The 20,926-nt window shown below is 34.7% G+C and overlaps 1 protein-coding gene and 1 pseudogene across 1 annotated transcript; one reads left to right on the top strand and one right to left on the bottom strand.

The window, feature by feature from the left end:
• The first annotated feature begins 1,497 nt into the window (after positions 1-1,497).
• Positions 1,498-6,231, top strand: LOC125595012. The gene has a single exon (XM_048770996.1). It carries the CDS (start codon positions 2,116-2,118, stop codon positions 2,812-2,814), a length of 699 nt encoding a protein of 232 aa, XP_048626953.1. The 5' UTR covers positions 1,498-2,115; the 3' UTR covers positions 2,815-6,231.
• Positions 6,232-13,491: 7,260 nt separating this feature from the next.
• LOC125595011 lies at positions 13,492-14,703 on the bottom strand (annotated as a pseudogene).
• Positions 14,704-20,926: the final 6,223 nt, after the last annotated feature.

Genomic DNA, 20,926 nt, shown 5'->3' with positions numbered 1-20,926 from the left:
TGATTAAAAAAAAAGTCTTGCTAATAAGTTACCATCTCAATACGAGTAATATATGTAGCCAAAACTAGAAATTAAAAGTCATCTACATAATTTGCTATTTATAGTTCCTAAATTCTTCTTTCACTAAAACAATCAAATCCATACACAATGCATGGCACAAATAAAAGGTTTAGAGAAATTTTGCAAGTTACAGTATTTTATTTTATTTTCTTACAATGGGAGAAAGAAATCAATGTGTTGGACGAATAAGGATCGACCATCTGAATAACGATAGATTGACGTTCGTTTGGTGTTAAAATGGACATCGTCCGAATGATCCAGAACATCATCCAAATGATTCATCTAGATGAGTTTTAAAAATTTAGGCTAAAATGAAACTTATCCAAACGAGTTTAATTGGTGCATCTGGATGGAGATGAATATGTCCAAAATAACAAATGACGAATTTACCCTCATTCTAATATATGTTTATATTCAAATTTATACAAACAAATAATTATGATATATTTTTTAAAAAAACTTAAAACTTATAGTTTTTCGCCAAAACCACAAAAATACATTTTCCCTCCAAAATCACAAAATACATTTTCCTGTCAAAACCGCAAAAAACATATTTTCGCCAAAACCGCAAAAATGCATTTACCTCCCAAAACTGCAAAAAAAAAAAACATTTTTTCACTCCAAAACGGTAAAAATGTACTTTTCGCCAAAACCGCAAAAAATCAAATTTCCGCTACCATCGCAAAAACATTTTTTTCCCGCTAAAATCACAAAAAATATTTTTCTGCCAAAACCGCAAGATTATATTTCCCGCCACTCATATTTTAAAATAATTATATTTTAGATAATTAACAAAAAATATTATAGTTAAACAAAGATAAAAATATTATTGAACCAAAACAAGGATATATAAGTCATTTTTTACTAAAACCATCTAGATGTAAATAGAGATGAACAAACGAACAAAAGTTCATTTAGATTATCCATCTGGATGATCTGGGTGGAGAAACGAAGAGTCTCAGATAACATCCATGAAGATAATTCCATGAAAGCAGATGTAAAATGTAATTAAGATTTATGTTTTCTGTTTTCTTTTTTTTGGAACATTTTTTTCTATATGTATTTTTCACAAAAAGAAAACACAACAAATGTTCGAACGTGGGGCTATTGCACTTTGGTAAATTTGGGGACTCATAAATTTTAAGTATATTTGGGTAGAGTTGGACAAAATATCCATAAATTTTGATTCGATCTGTTATTCATTTTAATCCGAAAATTCACATATCCGTAACTTTGCAAATCAAAGAAAATATTAAAATTAAATATCAGTTAACGACAGAGCAAACACAAATACTATTATTTTAAATTGGATATCTGATCCGATCCGTTATATAAATATATGTATGTAAAGTTATATATATATTATTTTATAAATATATGTATATAAAGTTTTATATATACATATATATATACATATATAATTTTATATCTTTATATGAGTTTTATAATATGTTTATCCACTAAATTAATTATTTAGTTATTAATTTTTTAAAAGTATGTATTTTCTTCAATTTGTAATGAAATATTATTATTTTATATCAAAATTTTCTTCTTTTTATGGATCAAATCAGAGATCTGGTAAAAATACGGATTTTCTGGATATCCAAAACACCAGATATCTTAAAAATTACGGATAAAATCGAATCAAAAAATCGATTGCTCGTACCGAGTGGAATGGCTTACGGATAATCACTCCGTGTACACCCTCAATTTGGGGCCTATGGCAACTATGCCTATTCAGATACACAGTAAGCACAGCTCTGCCCACGACATCTAGTGGTTTGGCACTACTTCCTAACAATCTCCCAAATTTGATATTTATATCATATATCTTAATATAGTTTGGCCTGCAAACTTAGCATCTTTCATGTCAAACGCCTTCTATATGTTATACTATCAATAGTGGAATCAATAATGATAAGTTAAGCTACAACAGGGTAAATAATAAAAACCAACTTGATATAATTCAGCCAAAACTAGAAACCACAACTCCTCCAGATTTTTCTATTTATAGTTCATAAACTCTTTTCTTCCACTTAAACAACCAAACCACATATGGCTTCCAAAAAACCTGTTAACCGCCCATCAGTTAGGCACCCGAGTCACAACCATCCATTGCGCGTCTTTAAGGCCCAAAATGAAGATGAGATTATCTGTTCAGGATGCGAGCTCGACCTAACCGGACAAGCTTTCAAGTGTACGAAGGACTGTGATTACTTCTTGCACAAGTCATGTTTTGACCTACCTCGTGAAATCAATCACAAGTCTCATCCTGACCATCCCATAACCCTGTTTTATTCCCCATCTTATGATCATCAGTCTTACGAGTGTGACGCTTGCGGTGAGTACGGATCAGGATTCACTTACAATTGTTCTGTGTGTAAATACGACGTTCATGTCGGATGTGCTTTCATCCCTGAGACCGTGGATCGTGAAGACCACAAACACCCACTCACTCTACTTTACAAGATTCCATGCGAAGATGGCAAGATGTACGTATGTGATGTTTGTGAAGAAGAGGTATCGGAGAATCTTTGGACTTATTACTGCAAAGAATGTGATTACGGTACGCATGTGCATTCTTGCGCCCTTGATGAAGATTATGAGAAGGAAGAGGAGGAGAATCGAGAATCCAGCTCCGCGGCTTCAAGGATGAAGTCGTTGATGAAGGCTCAAGACGAGATTGCGGCGATGAAGCTCGAGTCACGTATGAAGAAAGCCGCTAATAATGCTATTATTTATTCCATAAGATGATGATGAAGCTTGTCATTGTTCTTTCTTTAATAAATTTCGTTTATCGTGTCTCATTGAAAGTTTTTTTTCTTAAAATAATAATAAACTGATTGAACATATATTAGCTAACTTTATAGATTTTTAAATTTATGGTTTTTATGTATTTTAGTTATTTGTAAATTGTATTAGTGGTTGATATCGGTTTTTGGTAAAAATTATATGAAATCAGAAAGTGGTATGTTAAGATACATTTGATTTGATATTGGGCCTCTCTCTCTCCCTTCCCTCTCCCTTCTCTCTACCAGAAGTTTCAAAACCCTAATTTACTGCCGTTCTCAGCCGGTGGTGGCCTCCGGTGGTTTCTCTACCGCCGCCGCTGCCGGCTGTCTCTCCTCCTCTCTCTGTTTCCCTCTTCTCCCCTGTCTCGCCTCATTCTTCCTCTCTCTAGCTCCGCCGATATACTCTCCATTGTGGTCTCCCTCCCCTCTCCGGCGTCACTGTCCGGTGGTGAGGTTTCTGGAGCGGTGGTGAGGCGCGGCTGTGAGAGTGAGGTTTGGTGGCTCTTCCGAGGGTGAATTCGAGACATTGCATTAGATCTGGCCAGATCTGCTAGCAAGGGTGGGCGATGGTGCTCCGGTGGTGGTGTTCTGGGTCTCCGACGCTTCCTTCGGCGTTAGTTAGCTGTGGTCGATACAAGAACCCTCGTTCTCGGTTGGGGTTGCTCGTCTTTGCGATCTCTCTCCAAATCCATCTGTCTCTCATCACCAGTGAGAGGTGGCTGGTCATGGAGTCGATTTTGGATCTCAATCGGGTGCTCTGGTGGTGGTGATGATTCTCTGCCGGCAGTTTCTCCATGAAGATTGCTGCAGCAGCTCCTTGTGGCTAGAAGGCTTTGCTGCCTGGATCTCGAGGTAAGACTGGGCTCTCTTTCTTCGCTAAATCAGAGGTGGCGTTCTGATGATGCGGGTGGCTGGAGCTTCTTTATGTGGTGAAGGGTCAGGCTCCGGTTCTCGGGGTCAGGCTCCGGTTCTCGGGGTCAGTCGCTCGCGCGGGTTATTGTTGGTCTAGGTTGTTGTAGTCGTCCTTGGTCTGCAATCCCGGTGGCAGCGAGTGTTGCTAGCGCCTCTGAAGATAGGGTGTAGTTCTGCGGTTTCTTGCCCTTTGGTGTTAGCGTCCTTTTCCCCGTGCAGAGTCTGGTGGATTTGGTGGGTTATCATCCATTAGTCTTTCCAAATAAGAGCGGTTTCAGGCTGAAGTCTGGGTATTGGTGGATCCAGTGGGGGTCTTAGGGTTATTGGAGTAGTGTGGTGCCTCTGATCTTCAGGTGGGTGAGTAGAGGTGGCTGTTTGCGGTGTTTGGTGGCTGCAGCTTCGACAGGCTCTGGTTCGTCAGTTTGCCGCCTCGGTGCAGTCCCATTGTCGTCTACTGTGACCTCCTTGTTCCGATGGTGTCTTTGCATCTGCAGGTGGTAGGGCTTTGTAGTGAGGCTATTTTTTTGGAGGCGAGTGCCTGGGCAAGCCATTATATATCAGCTCGTTCTCATATGTTTACTAGTGTTTTCACTTGAAACTCCTGATCATGCGTGTTGCGCTCTCCGACCAATCCTTTTAAGTGCTTCCCGAGTGGTCTTTCCTCTAACTCTTGTTTTCTAAGCCTAAATCGTGTTTTTCTTATTGTTTTTTCGTTGTTGTTATATGTAGTTTCTTTCTGTTGTTGTTTCTGCTACTAGTTTGTCATTGTAACTTCTGTCACAAATTTGAAAATGGTAATACAAGCTTAACATGTTTACCAAAAAAAAAAAGATACATTTGATTTAGCAAGACAATAACTTAAATCAAAATAATAAAAATGTAATAGGACATATTTTGTGAATAAAATAATAACTTAAATCAAAATCTATATTATGATAGTTGAGTTTTTGCTCACTCCTCAGCGTGCCACGTCAGCGTTTTATGGGCCCCACTTTTAAAAAGTGTGAAAAAGTGTCAAGCCCATGGCTTGAACCCGGGTTATTGAGATATAAACACAAACATTTATACTACTAAGCTAAAGGAAACTTTGTACATTGATGGTCGAACCTAATATATATTTATGAAGGTCAGAAGCCGTTGCTTCTTCGGCTTCCTCTGAGAGCCGAGACTGCAAGTGTATTATGGATTTCATTTTTAAATGAGATTCATCACGTTATATGAAGAACCATATTGTAAACTGTCGTCATTTAACATGAGTTATGGTTCTTTTCATTTTTGTCTCAGACAAGTCTGAGTTACAGAGTTGCGTCGTGTGTCTGTTCGTAATCTATTTTTTCACCGGTGAACTTTTCATCTCGCCATCTTAAATCGATTGATCATAAACATTCCTGATTTTTAGCCCCCTATATATATGATTCTTATCTTTGATGAACCCAATCTGCATCTCCATAAAACTCATTGATTCCACTTAGCTTTAACCATCTTCTAGAAAATGTCTCTCTCTGCCTCTCTAGTTCCTCAAACCGGCGTCCCCGGCGTCCGTCACTCAACCTTCGAGTTTCTCTGTCTTCGTCGTAGTAATCAGAGCATAGCCTCTGGCCTTCTCCCCTTCTGAGATTCCCTGAACTTCAAGAAAGACAGTGAGTTTATGGGAATCACAGTTCTCTTCCTTGATTAAAAGACAAGTAAATCTTCAATCTATCACACTTATTTAACATAATTATTTTTAATTGATTTCCTGATTCTTTGTTGTATAATATTATTTACAGATTTCGTGATTCATGGGTTTATTCCCGCCGGAGTGCTAATCATTACATGTAATCTTTGAAAGCCGGTTCCATTGTGAAAGTCGATAGTTTTGAGGTTGCTAGATGCTCAAGCATGTACAAGATAACTGATCATCCATTCCTCATTCGTTTCATCTCACCAACCATTATTGATGAAGTCACCACGGGTGCTCCTGAGATCAATCTCCAGTCAAGATTAGTCTGTTCGACAATCTCCAAGTTATTGCAAACACAAACCTAGAACTCCCAGGCATATTATCATATTGCATACGAGTTTATATTATGTTTTTATATCATAACTGATATTTAAACTCGCAGATGTGTTTGGGCAAATCTGTTCTATCCAGGGCTCTGACCTCACCAAAGAAACAACTCGAGTCGTTATCTGTCTCCTCATTGATCCGTAAGAAACAACCAACACACAATTCTCTTTATATTACTGTCTATATTGTGCTAACATCAATAATCAAAAAAATATTTCCTACCCAAGATCTGTGGTCGTCTATTTATATCCCTTACTTATCAAACTAATTTTACACAAACCTTTATTTTACGGCTTAACAGAAACACAACAAGCCAAACAATCAAAACACCAAAAACTAGAATCTCAAAAAGACGAATCATTAATGATCACCTCTCTTTTTTGTCTAATCTTACAAATAAACTTCAAACAAATATACCAAACCAATCACCTCAACTAAAACTCAACGACGCATACATCGAGTCAGCAAAACAAATACAAACTACACATCGAGCTATTTAACAATTTACAAACTTACTTTCGCAGATGTTTACGAAGAAGACGAAGACGACAACCAAGATCAGTGAAATTACCTAAACAAAAAACAGAGTAAGTTACGAACTCTGATAAATACAACTAACAATAATTTTTGTGTACATATTACCCATCAAATAAAAGAGAAACAAACACAGCCACACCATGAGATACAAGAGACAATCCCGACAGACACAAAGGCGACAACAACATCTCAACCTGCTCACTCCTCTTGTCTTATGAAAAATAGCTTGCATGTCCAATGTCAACATGCCAATGCTATCGTCTTCTTATGAGAAATACATAAATTCGTTTAAAACCCATTAAGGCTCAAATACTCAGAATTGTCACTCATTTTATAGTTATATCTGCAAGTCTTCATGTATTTGTTTTAAAGGTCCGGTAAAAACAACAAGTTTAAAAATAAAAAAAAAACATATAAAAAACATAATAAGGATAATAAAAATAATTACATAATACACACAACTTACACAACTAAATTGGAGAAAAAAAAAAACAGAAACAAAAGGTACTCTCAACAACCTTAATATAATTTATGTCTCAACAGTACAAGAAACAAATTAAAAAGACAAATAAACAATCTCAGTGACACAAAAGCAACACCATGAACTATATCAATCACATTACTAACATAGTTTAGTCTTTCATAAGTGGAGAACAATGCATACACAGTTCATCATCACAACTCTAACCCTATAACAATAAAACAACTTGAAAAACAATAATCGACACAAAACGCAAAACTCACAACTATAATAAACCTTGCAAATGTTGAGATGAAACAAGAACTCTGTCTACAACCCCGCGCTTGCGCGGGGTAATGTCCCTAGTAATAAAAATGTATAACATTTATTGTCACTTAATTTTTCACTCCACATAATTATTTTACTAAATAAAAAACTATTTCTTTTCACTTAATTTAGCCAAACTTATAGAAAGAGTTCTTTTTATTAGTTTATAATATCAGTTAGGCATGAACATTGACTATCCATTTAGGTACGGTTTGTTCATTTCGGCTATCGGTTTTTTTGTTTCGAAATTAGGTCCCATTTGAATATTATAAAATTTTGTATGAGCTTTGAGTTTGGTTTTTCTGGGTCTGGATGAGTTTGGTTCTGATGTATAGGAATCTAAAAATATCTAAATAACAAATGTATCTGAAACGGTTTCGGATATTTGTACCAAAAATAACCATATAACCCGATTCGGTCCAGCTCTTTTGAATACAACTATTTATATTATGGCACATCTAAGAATATATGACACTAATTATAAAAACAATTATCAATATATATAAATATTTGAACCAATATACATCGAGACTTCTATAATAAACTTTTCGATCAAACATTTATATATATTGGTTCAAATATTTTTATATATTGATAATTGTTTTTATAATTAGTGTCATATATTTTTTCGATATGCATAGTATTTTTGAAGAAGAAGAACAATTGACTAAAAAGAAGAAAAAGAATAAAATGGCATAGTATTTTTTTTATCAATGTCAATTAGAGGAATTATGTATGATATGTATAGCGACTACAACAAATCATGTTATCTCCTGGTGCAGGAGTGTATGGAATGGGCACCGATGTAACAGATGGATCGCACCCACTGATCTATTAAATGACAAAAGGCGATGGATCACAATACATGATAGCCGAACACAAGATCATTTAAGACTGAGAACAAAAATATATAAAGTTAGCGAATCAGTCTATCTTGCAAAAGAGTTATGAAGCATCGTGTTATTATATTTCTATTATCATGTTCAACTTAAAAATGTATTTGTTGTATGTTTCTATTCTTGTATTATGTTAAACCTCTTTTGATATTAATAAAGATAAAATGTTATAAAAAAATTCAACTGACTCTCCACTTGTCATAAATCAAGTTAACGTTTAAATAATACCGTTTACGGTTTTAGGGGAATTAGTTTAAAATCGATAGTTTGTGTATGTAATTCCATAAGATAGAGTTGTTCATGTGGTTTTTGGTATGGCTTAAAAGTTTATGCGTGAAAAAACCAGGAACAACTAGTTCATAGGAGAATAAACCATTTCCCCAAGCAAAGAGCATAACTTGATATGTTCAATTTCCACGCGAAATTTATGGCCGACAAATTTATGACCCTTTTACCATGTTCAGATGCACTAAAACCCCATGTGTTTGGGCTTTTTTTTGTTTTGCAAGAGTGACTTTATATATATGTATATAATATGTAATAATCAGCGCCATGCCTGGAGCAAAATATTTTATAAATATTTTTAAAACATATATATATATATTTTAAAATAATAACAAAACATTTTTTTTTTGTAAAATCAAATTTTAATCTATATGTTTTTAGTTTTGTATATATTAAACATTTTTAAGTGGAATTTAAGTTTAATTAATTATTTGAGTTTACAATTTATATTTAGGATCTAGACGACTTCGAAAAAATCTTATGACGAATAGTATTTTATCGGTTAGAAAACTTTTAGGAAGTATTTCAAGTTGAAAATATAGAAGTTTATAATTCCCGCTAAAATTATTTTAGTTTCCCGCAAAAATTTTAATTTTTAGTTAAGTCTTCTAACAAATAATGCACTAGAAAACTTCTATGTAGTCTTTTTTAGGGTTTGGTAAGAAGACTTATTTTATCGAGATTAGAAGATTTTGAGGAAGTCTTGTTGTGTGTTTTTATGTTAGAAGACTTCCATGAAAGTCTTACGAATTAAAAATATTTAACATAGTTAGAAACTTTTGTCTCACTATATAAATAAAATTTACATATTATCTATTTTCCTCTCAAATGGCTGCAACAAAACGTAATGTTTGTCACTCTAAAACTCTCCAACCTCTCTCTAATCTTTTTGAACTTGAAATACCAAACTTTATTTAATTTCTCATCTTTGTCTCATGTCTTTCTTACTAATTTATCTTGTTTTGCATGTCTTTTAATACATGGTTCTCATCTTCCACTCATTTAAAGTTAGATCAATAAATTTTGGATATGTATTTTTGTGTGTTCTATAAAGTTAGATTTATCTAATCTTTCACTCATTTTCTATGTTTTAAAGTCATTTGAACATTTTTTGATATGAAGGTTTTTCATATTTGAGTCAGACTTTGAAAGACTTCGAGGAAGTCTTTACGAAAATCTTCTAACATATAATGCGTCTTCTTCCATATCTCCTCTTTCGTAACAAAATTGAGTGTTTATTGTTCTTAAGTATTTGGTAGTCGATTTTCTAGTTTCAATTTCTGCGTTAGTCCTTTGTATTGTTGCAGTAAGTTGCCCCGGTGTGGATTTTAGTTACCACCTCCAATAGTTGTATTAAAGAGCGTCTTCTCTTTGGAATGGAAAAATAAAATTACTCGTGAAAAAAATACCCATTGAAAAGTAAAGGCAAACAGAGTGCCTCTCTCTCTTCTCTCTAGAGAGAGAAAATTTCTCTCTTCATGTGTTTCTTACCAGGCTCTAATCTTTTAGAAAGAAGATAAGATTTGCTCTGTTTTTTTATGTTAGATAACTTTCGATCAAATGATATAAACTTTTGTTTTCGTCATAAACGATTTTGTAGTGTTTAGTTCAACCAAATCAGAATTGTTTGTCAATTTTATCTTCCTCTGATATGGTTTGAACACAAATAAAAAAAATCTTCTGATCTTTACTCGGATCTTAGTAGCAGTCTCTGTGCTTTATGTAAATCCCTTACTCTCTTGTACTCGACTTGATCTTATGTGCTTCAGTAGAGTAATACCGTGTCCTGTCAAAGCGTAAGTCCTAAGTGGGTGCAAAATTGATCTCCGATACAAGAGTTTCGTCGGAGGCGGGGACACGTTTGTCTTGGCCGTTTGTTGAAGGTATAGGAATAGAGAGGAAGAAAATCTCAGATGAATTGCTACGGTCGGATCCAGATTCATAGAACCGTGTTGAAAATGAGGTTCTGAAAATTCGGTGGAAACAAGGAAAATTCACGGCGGCCGGTGGAGGTCATGGTGAATGACGGCGACCTCTTCGTTCTCTCTGCAGAATCCCGCATGTTCGACGTGTTGAGCTGAGTTGAAGGGTTAGCTATACGTAATGGTGATCTGATTCACCTGCATGTACCTGTAATTTTAAAGTTTGGGCTTTTAAACCCATGTATATGTTATCTGATCCACTGTGGTCCATGAGACTAATAAATATATAGCCAACAACAAAAAAGTAAAGGAAAACAAATCTGTTGCTATAGAAACCAAATAGTTTACTTAGACTATCTCTAATGGTACATAATAATTTTCTTTATACTTCACTTTAAAATAGAGTAACTCTATCATAGAGTTCTATTATAGAGTAACTCTATTATAGAGTAACTCTATTATAGAGTTGGATTTTCTCCAAATGTTCACTCTATAAGACCATCTCCAATGGTACACAATAATTTTTTCTATATTTCACTCTAAAATAGAGTAACTCTATTATAGAGTTGGATTTGGTTTAATGGTTCACTCTATAATAGAGTTACTCTATAATAAAGTGGAATATAGAGTAATATTGTTTTTTTAATATAGAATAATGTTGTTTTTTTACTCTATTTAGAGTTAAAAAAACAACAATGTTCTATATTTCACTCTATTATAGAGGCACTCTATTATATAGTGAACCATTGGAGCAAATCCAACTCTATAATAGAATTTTTCTATTTTGGAATGAAATATAGAAAAAATTATTATGTACCATTTGAAATACCCTAATAGAGTTACTCAATAATATAGTGGAATATAGAGTAATGTTGTTTTTTACTCTATATTTGGAGTTAAAAAGTAACATTACTCTTCTTTTTTTTGAACTGAACATTACTCTATATTCCACTTTTTTATAGAATAACTTTATTATAAAGTGAACTGGAGCAAATCTAAATTTAGAATAGAGTTACTCTATTTCAGAGTGACTTATAAACAAAATTGAGATGTCCTTGCCTAATAGCAAGTCGGCTTCATAAAAAAATCGGTTTGGAATTCTAGTGTTTGTTTTGACTTTTGAAAGCAGTAACAAAACCATATTTCATCTAACACCACAAAAAATGATATTACTAAGCTAAATGGAGTTATTGGATTGAATATTAAAAACATAGAACCATCTATTCTTCTTCCACTGTCCAGTCTGTCCCCTTCTCCCTTTGCAAAGAAACAAGGGTTTGGCCACATCAGATATTAACCCAAGATCTGACATTGATTAGTTCAGATTCATCTTACACAAATATAAACTACGGCTATGAATGAAATGCAAAACAAAATACAGAATAAATGCAGATTACTTAATTTGCAGTTTGTACTGCACTTGTTATCCATTCAACATTTAAAATGCAGAACAAAATAAAATTATAAAATAATTGAAAAACTGCATGCAGATACATGAATGTGTTAATTCTTGAACTGCGTGGACAAGAAGAAAATGGGCAAGGTTCGGATGCAGGTGGGATGTGAGGACCAATAACGTACAAGCATGTTTTTTTTATTAGTTACTTATTAAAAAACTCATTTAACTCATTTCACTAACTTTTAAACTAATCAAAAAAAATTTCAAATGTATGATTTAATATTTTTACTTCTTATTTATATAACAATTTATTTTTAGCTGAGTTAATTTATAGCAATGATATATAAAATAGATACTATTATTTATATTATCTTCTATAAATATGCTAATAGAAAATTATATATATTTAGTTTGCATATTCATAATTTTTTTACAAATTATTTGTTGCAATTTGTAAATTATACATGTTATTTTGATTCTTTTAATATGAACAGTAAATAATGTATAATATTTACAAAAAGTAACTAATATTTCCATATAAATTAATCATATATCGTTCGGATATATCCAAAATAAAATATAAATTTAAAAGAAAAACATAAAAATATATAGTTATTTACATAGAATGAAGTATTTAAGATACTTATTTACATTTTAAATATTTATTGATAGATATCATATCAAAATAAATATGAAATTTAATATTTTAAGTAAATATTTATTTTTCAAATATTTATATTTTATCTAAATTTGAACATTCAGATCTGGTTTTTTCAGATATTTTTCAGATTTTTCACTTGTGTGAGTTCGGTTAATAACACTTTCGGTTCATATATGTTTTATAACACCCTATAAAACCCATTCATATATTTTTTACATTTTGGACTTGGTACGAGTCAGTATTTCGGTTCGAGTTCGGTTCAAAATTCAGGTTAAAGATTTTATGTCTAGCCCTAATTAATGTCTTTGGATCTTAATTGGATTTTAATTTGGACTATAAAATAATCAAATGGAAAAGGAATACTCTTTGTCTTCTTAATGAATTTTATATAATTTTTAAGTTTCAATATATTTATTAGAATGATAATATATTTTTTTTGTTTTACGGTATTTTTGTTGTAATTGTGTTTACCTTTTATACAATGTTTAAACTTTCTTTGTATTTATAAAATAAAAAAATAAATGATAAGAATTTGTATTTTTGTTTTAGATATTTAGTTTACAAATTATTTTTAACATTTGGTTAAATACACTAATTCGATAAATTACATTAACTAGTTAAATCTGTATTTGTTCAGCATGATATGTGTTTTGGATTTGATCTGCATACCATTAGAAGCATACATCCTGCATATGTTAGATTCTTTGGAGACTGTAATCCAAAGAAACAAGATTCATTCTGGTCATATCATGTTCACCTCACGGTTGTGTTTTTTTTTTTGAAACACGGTTGTGTTTACTTGGATTTATTATGGAACATATTTCTTGAATGCTTGCAACCAAATCGTATTTTTAGACAAAAAAAGTTGAGACGTAATGAAAAGCAATTATGGCAAAAGAAAGCAATCTCTACTGTTCGGACCCGAATAAACCAGAATAGAACAGTTCTTATTAAATGATTTTACAGTTCTATCAAAAGAATTCGCAACTACATTATGAAACCAAAGAATAGATAAGTTTGAAATGATGAAATCTCCTTTCCGTTATCCTCAATTACTTTCACTTCATGTATTATGAAAGGTAAATAGTATATCATTATAACTACAACGCAAGCATGTAACATAATTTACATAACAAAAAAATAAAGACTTCGGTTTCAATATCAGCAACATTATCAATATACTTCACACATAACAAATCAAAGCTTAACTCAAGAAAACCACGCATAAATTTCGGTACATTTTTCAAGGATCCAGTAAAAAGATGGACATACATTTAAATGAGAGAGGGGCTGAATAATAACCATAATATTAAAATAGCATAAGGAAATCATGAACATGTAAAAAATTTTAATTCTTTGGAAAAAAAAGGAAAAATACGAAAAGACAGATGGGCCATACTAACCGAGCATGTGTGTCTCTTCGCCATCATGACCTGTCTCTGCCGCTAGAGCCAGAGCCAACGGCGGAGATAATTGCATTCAAAGCACGAATCTGCATCTCCATGGCAACAATATAATCGGTGGTTTCTTCTAGAACCACCGGTAACGGTTGTTTCCGGCAACCAGGAATTAACCGGCTCAGCAATTTCACTTTCCTCTGCACAGCTGGCAAACCCTTCGCCTTCAGCCTCAAAACCGTTGATCTCTTCTTCCTTAACCGGTTATTCCCGGTTATCGTCGGAGGATGATTCGAATATTTCGGCCGGTTCTGTTTCCTGAACTTGAGAGTCACTTTAACCGCCTTAGATAAAATAGCTCGGCTCCATAGCGTTCTGCCTCTCGCCGTAACCGCCAGAGACCTGTAAGCAGCGTCGCGTACGGTTATACCTCCGCCGCGAGGAGGTAACGAAGGAGATTGATCCGCGGCGGCGGCGCTAATCCGGAGTTCTCTTAGAGATTGAATGATGTTGGTGGAGTAGATCTGTTGTTGCTTCTCTGATCTCCATAGCTGCACCGAGGATTGAGACGGTGGTGGTGACGGCTGTTTCTTCTTCCGCTTACGCCGTGATTGATCATAACCAATGCTCGTCGGCTGATTCATCGACTCCATGTTAATTCCTCTGCTTACAGTATCTGGAGACACAAAATAGAAATATACGAAACAACAAAGGAGATTAGCGTATGATTAAGGGTTAAATGTAATTAGATTACATGTGGCGAGTGGAGGTGGAAGAAGGTGAGACGTCAAAAGAGATAAAGAGGAATACTTTTGGACCAAGGAAAGGTATAATGGAATCGATTTTTATATTATCTTCCTCCATGTGATCTCCACTCCCTCCATTTTATCAATCATTAATGTTGACTAATCTTAATTAACACTACTAATACTTTATGAAAAAGGTTAAAAGAAATGAATGACGACCTAAACTCTACTTGTGTTTTGTTGTTATGCGTTGTTGACGAAAGAGATGTTATGCGTTAGGTTAGTAGGCGGCGTATTTTAATGCATGTTCCTTTATTCGATTCAATACACTGCGTTACGCCATAGAAATATTACCAAAAGAAGACATTCATCCACGATTTTCTCAACACGAAATAATCCTGTCGCAATAAATGGGATATCTTAGAATTTATTGGAAACGGACAGAAAACAAAATTCTCGTTATTACCCAATCTGTTTTTACTTTTTATCTTGTCTTCAATAAAGTTATTACACGTTTAGGTGTTCGATTCGTACAAATTCGTTTTTTTTTTCGTACGACGGCAGCTAGTGGTGTTCAGGCTCTCGGTAGATTAACCATTTTAAATCTTTATTAGTACTAAATGCTTTATAGGTTTTGCTTTTTTGTACAATTCACAATCCATCAACCTTGGCTTAATCTTAAATTGGATGGTTCAAGTTTCTCGGAAGGAATGTCTCATAATTGACTGAGACTTGTGTAAATCTTAAAACGCCTGCGGGACTAAGAGCACCGTTATCCTAACAACTGGTAATGGGTTGCTTAAGTATATATTATTAGTATTTAAGCATTTTTTTTGGTAAGCAACTTAGCTAAGCAACTTGATAATTATTCTCTTCCATTGCAAGTTGCTTATAATAGGGATCTTAAAATTTTTTAATAATTTTTTTTAACTTCAAATTTATTTAATACATAAAATATATTACAAGATAACATTTAAATATAGATTTAAAAAAAAAGTAACAAAACAAAGATTCATAAAATAAACGAGAATTATTTGAAAGAAACATCCGAGATCAGTTGTTGTCTTCGTTACGTCCAAATTTATTCCATATATCTTCAACCAAATCATCTTTGAGTTGTTGATGCATTTGTCTATCACGAATTCTTGTTCGAGCACCCATCATATTTGCGATATTTGTAGGGATATCTGGTGAATATGTTAGATCGACATGTGAAGTTCCGGTGTCTTCTCCTTGTTGGAAACCTGTAACATCAAAGTGGGTGTATCCATCTCGTTCGTCTTCTACTATCATATTGTGGAGTATGATACATGCTCTCATAATCTTTCCGATTTTGACTTTATCCCAAAAAAGCGCCGGATTTTTAACAATGGCAAAGCGAGCTTGCAAGACTCCAAAAGCACGCTCGACATCTTTTCGGGCAGCTTCTTGATGTTGAGCAAATAAAACCGTTTTCGGTCCTTGTGGTAGTGGAATAGATTGGATAAAAGTTGCCCATTTCGGATAAATACCATCAGTGAGATATTAAGCCATAGGATACTCTCTTCCATTAACAGCGAAGGTAACTTGCGGAGCTTGACCATTTATTATGTCATCAAAAACAGGTGAACGATCAAGAACATTGATATCATTTAAGGAACCTGGAGGTCCAAAAAACGCATGCCATATCCAGAGATCATACGAAGCAACCGCCTCTAAAACGATCGTTGGTTTACCCGAACCACGAGAATATTGCCCTTTCCAAGCGGTGGGACAATTTTTCCACTCCCAATGCATACAATCGATGCTTCCTATCATCCCGGGAAATCCACGATACTCTCCAATATCAAGTAGACGTTGAAGGTCAGCTGGTATTGGTCTTCTTAGGTACTCATCGCCAAATAAATATATTATTCCTTCCACAAAATTTTGTACACATAACCGAGTTGTTGTTTCACCGAGCCGGAGGTATTCGTCGACCGCATCAGCCGCAGAACCATATGCCAAGACACGAATGGCTGCAGTACACTTTTGAAGGGGAGAGAGACTTTTCCTTCCGAGACCATCTTTCTTATCCCGAAAGTATTGAACTTTGTTGGATAGTCGATCAACAATGTGCATGAACAACGGCTTGTTCATTCTAAAACGTCGTCGAAAGAATTGTGCAGGATACGTTGGAGTTTCACTGAAATAATCATTCCATAATTGAATGTGCCCTTCTTCACGGTTTCTCTCGATATAAGCTCGCTTCTTTCTTTATTTCTTTGGTTCTTCTCGATGACCAATGGTTAAATTCTGTAAGGTTTGATCCATATATTGATCAAAGTACTGATCAAAATATTGGTCATCAACTGATTCTTCGAAGTTGTTTTGAGAAGAAGATGCCATATTTAAAAATCAAAGCGATTTGAATTTGGGTTTGGTAAGAAAAAACGGTGATTTGGGAGATGCCATATTTAAACATCATCTGTTGGCGTCCAAGCCCTCCGTTCTTTACGCTCCAGTGGAGTCTCTTGCTCGAAGTTAGAACCTTCAGTGGCTTGCGTGCCATATAAAGGAATGGGAGAAGATTCTAAACCTATGTCACTATCTTGTTGACTTTGAAGAAGATCAACAAAATTTAAATTCAAATATGGATTAAAATCCATATTTGAATATGTCTCAAGTGATGGAAAAGAGAGATGATAGAAAAGAGAGATGGAAGAAGGCGAGTTTAATAGAGGAGAGAAATGAGAGAAATGAAAGAGCATTCATAACCGCATTCATATCACTCATACAACCACAACCATAAACGAAAGAGCATTTTAAATAAATGACAGAAACGAAAGACATATAGCTACCAGCAAGTATCAAACCAAAACCATTCATAACCGCATTCATCACACCCAGTCTATTCGACTAGACATATAGCTACCACAATAACCACACTTAAACATCTATTTGTTAACTCATTCAACAATAATCTAACACTAACCATTTATTACAAACGACTCAACCATAAAGCTTTAAATGAACTCAACCACAAATGTCCTAAAAGTAGCAAAGCAGACATTCATGAAGAACATGAAACAGCGACAAGAGTAATATGAAATAGACAACAAACAACTCAACAGAGGAAAGAAACGATTTGAAACAGAGGAACAACCATTGCTTTATATTTGAAACACTCAGAAACAAATCACATGATTAATATATTTGAGAAACAGAGGAAATAAACGATTTGAAGCATTGAAACATACAAACAAAAGCAAATTGAGAACATATCAAAAACGATTTTATCAAATCACAGAACATCCAAATCACAGAACATCCAACTTACAAACAATTCATATTTGCTCCATCAATCTTAAGACAGAAGATACCAAATCAAACAAATACCAAAACATAAACTTTACCTTTCGATTCGACAAGAGCCGCCGTTTGAGCTCTGTCGCCACCGAGAGAGAGATTCGTCGCCACCGAGAGAGAGAGAGAGCTTCGACTCCACCGAGAGAGAGCTCTGTCGCCGTCGTGGAGAGCTCCATCGCCGTCGTGGAGAGCTCCATCGCCACCGATCAGAACCAACAAATAAGATATAAAAACTACCGATCAGAACAGGAACATGCATAAATCGTAAGACTTGCATAACCGAAGAACACAAAACCGTTTACCTTTCGATTAGACAAGAGCCACGGAGAGAGAGAGATGTCACCGCCGAGGAGATCCACTGAGAGAGAGGTCCCGACGCGAGCCACCGACGGACACCTCGCCGCCGAGACCAGAGCCACCGCGATGGATACAATTCGCCTTTCGTAGATGAGAGGATTCGAGAGAGAGAGAAAGAGAGAGAGAGAGAGACCAAAGCCAACTTTGATCGCGTTCAACCCGTAACCAAACCTCAACCCTCTCATTTGCTGACACCTGTCCAAGAAAATACGTTGATTCTCGGGCTTAATTAGGGGCCGACGCTTCTGCTTTCTTCTATTTTTGATTTTCTTTTAATTGCAATTATGTTAAGCACTCTCCTTAAGCGCCAGCGATAAGGATGGTCTAATGTACTTCATTTTTCACGTTTTTGGAACTTATTTATCGTTGTTCTAAGACCATCATTATCGGGGTATTTTAGAAGGGGTTTTTAGTTTAATTAGGAATTAAAAAAAATGAAAAATGGCAATTACCATAAGCGACGTATGGATACACAAGATATGTCTCTTGTCGCTTCTCTCTGGTCAAATCGCGATGGAAAGATTCACCATAATCTGAATTTCTCTTTCGATTATCACCATGGAAGGAGAGGAGATACTTGATTGGGATCTCTGATCATTTCTCTGCCGATCAGCGTACAACTGAGCAAAGCACAGGATCTGGTGATTCTTCTCGTCGATTACGGGTCGGAGCCTCCGAATCCGGTGGGTTTGGGTTTCGATCAGTTGGATGTTTATCAATCGGATGATGATGCTAACGAATTAGGGTTTATTGATGGTGACGTCAAGGGCATTCAAGCGAGTGTTTGTCCGAAACATGCGATCTTCAAGTTGAGAGCCAAGTTTGTCTTGAAGAACATGTCGAGGATGCAAGCAAGTGTTTGTCCGAAACAGAGCATCTCCAAGTTGATAACCAAGCTGGTGTTGGTGTTGAAGAACATATCGACTCTTCCGCGATCGAGAGATTCATCATTAAACCCCTCGCACTGATCAAAAGAAGCTCCTTTGGTCTCTCTCAAGGTCTAAACAACGAAGAGACCCGAGCTTCTGTGGCCGTGCTCTTAAACTCAAAGGACGAGACTTTCGAGCTTGGTGGTGAGGTCGAAGTGACGGAAGGTGAGAATGTCGTGCTGGAGAAGTCTTGCGCTTCATTGGTTGGAGTGTGTTCTGTTGTAGAGGGACTCTTCATTCAGTTGATCAGTACCTCAATATCAAGCTCGAGAACACTCGTGTTGTTGATCAGAACAAGTTCCTTCACATGGTAAATTATAAGCTCCATGACTCTGTCTTTAGTTGTTTGTCCATGCAAGGGTGATTATGCCATTTTATTCTTATCATAAACCAACATGTTCACTTGCTGCTGCATTTGCTAGTTACGTATGTTAATTATGAGTAGACTAATTAATATAGGGTGCTAAGATGGGTGGTGGTGGCAGATGTTTAATATAGGGTTATAGATCCTTTTGTTTGTCGTTCTTTAAGTTTCTTTTCTTTATATTTGAAAAATACAGAGTAAAATCAAGAACTTGGCTCTGCAGTACAATGTTAATCTAGTTTTATGATCAGTTCATGGCCTTGTCTACGGCTTTAGTGTTCTTAAATGACAATGCATTTGAACCGAGACCATATTTCTTGTAAACAATGTAAACCAATACCAAAATAAAACATGATCTAACTTTGGTTAATACCTGCAATTATGTACAAGTCTTGAAATATATTTGAGTTGGACTTAAACTAATGTTGTCTAGCTGCAAGTTTTTTCACTATGATACGATCTGGCCTGATTGATTGGCAATAGTATCTGAAAGAAGAACAGAGCAATCCAACTGATATTCATCCTGATCAACTGATACTCATTGTAAAAGACACACTCATTGTCTTCACATGTCTTGTACTCTTCTATTCTCATGTCAGGGACAAGCACTGTTGTTATCTTTTGTGTCTTTTGTGTCGCGGACTTGTAAAGAATAAACTTGTATGCTTGTGTCTATATAACAAACACTCTCGGCTTAAAAAAAACAACCACACACACTCTTGCTTTCTTTCTTTACTCATCTTCTCTCTTTACTCATCTTCCCTCAACAAAGTAATCTTTTTTCACACCACCAAAGCCATATTCTCTCTTTACTCATCTTCTCTTTTTAATTGTCAATATGATGGGTGTTCGAACAAGAATTCGTGATAGACAAATACATCAACAACTGAAAGATGATTTGGTTGAACATATATGGCGTAAATTTGGACGTGATGAAGACAAAAACTGAACTCGGATATTTCTTTCAAATTATTCTCTTTTTTTTTACTAATTTTTGTTTTTATGTTTTTATTTAAAAACCTATGTTTAATAATTTTATCAATAAATTTTAAGTTTAATAAAATAATGTTTAATATCTTTTTTTAAGAATCTTTAAATAAGAGACTTGCATTGGACCACACAAATATTCTCGTCTCTTAACTAAGTCTCTTAAACTCACTTTTCCAACTTAAAAGTATTAAAAAATGATTAAGAACTCCTATGTCTCTCTTAGGGGTAATGATGCTCTAAGGTGTACAGTTCAGACTAATTGTTGGAAATGGCTGTGAACTTCTCCTACAATTTTTTTTTCTACTTCTCACAATTCATAGTAATTATGAGTCTCAATTAGTTTCCTAATGAAGTTTCCAAGAATACAGTCCATCAATAAATACCACACATCAAATTTTGGACACTGTAGTCTTACAAACAAGTTTCAAACATATTACCAAATTTTCAGAATCTGATACTGTTTACACTACCATAAATTTTATATAGTTTGAAAAATGTACTAACAACCTGATAAT

Source organism: Brassica napus (genome assembly GCF_020379485.1).
Source record: "Brassica napus cultivar Da-Ae chromosome C8 unlocalized genomic scaffold, Da-Ae chrC08_Random_6, whole genome shotgun sequence".
Lineage (NCBI taxonomy): Eukaryota > Viridiplantae > Streptophyta > Magnoliopsida > Brassicales > Brassicaceae > Brassica > Brassica napus.
The sequence above is the reverse complement of the archived record's forward strand: the minus strand, read 5'-3'. Positions and strand labels throughout refer to the sequence as shown.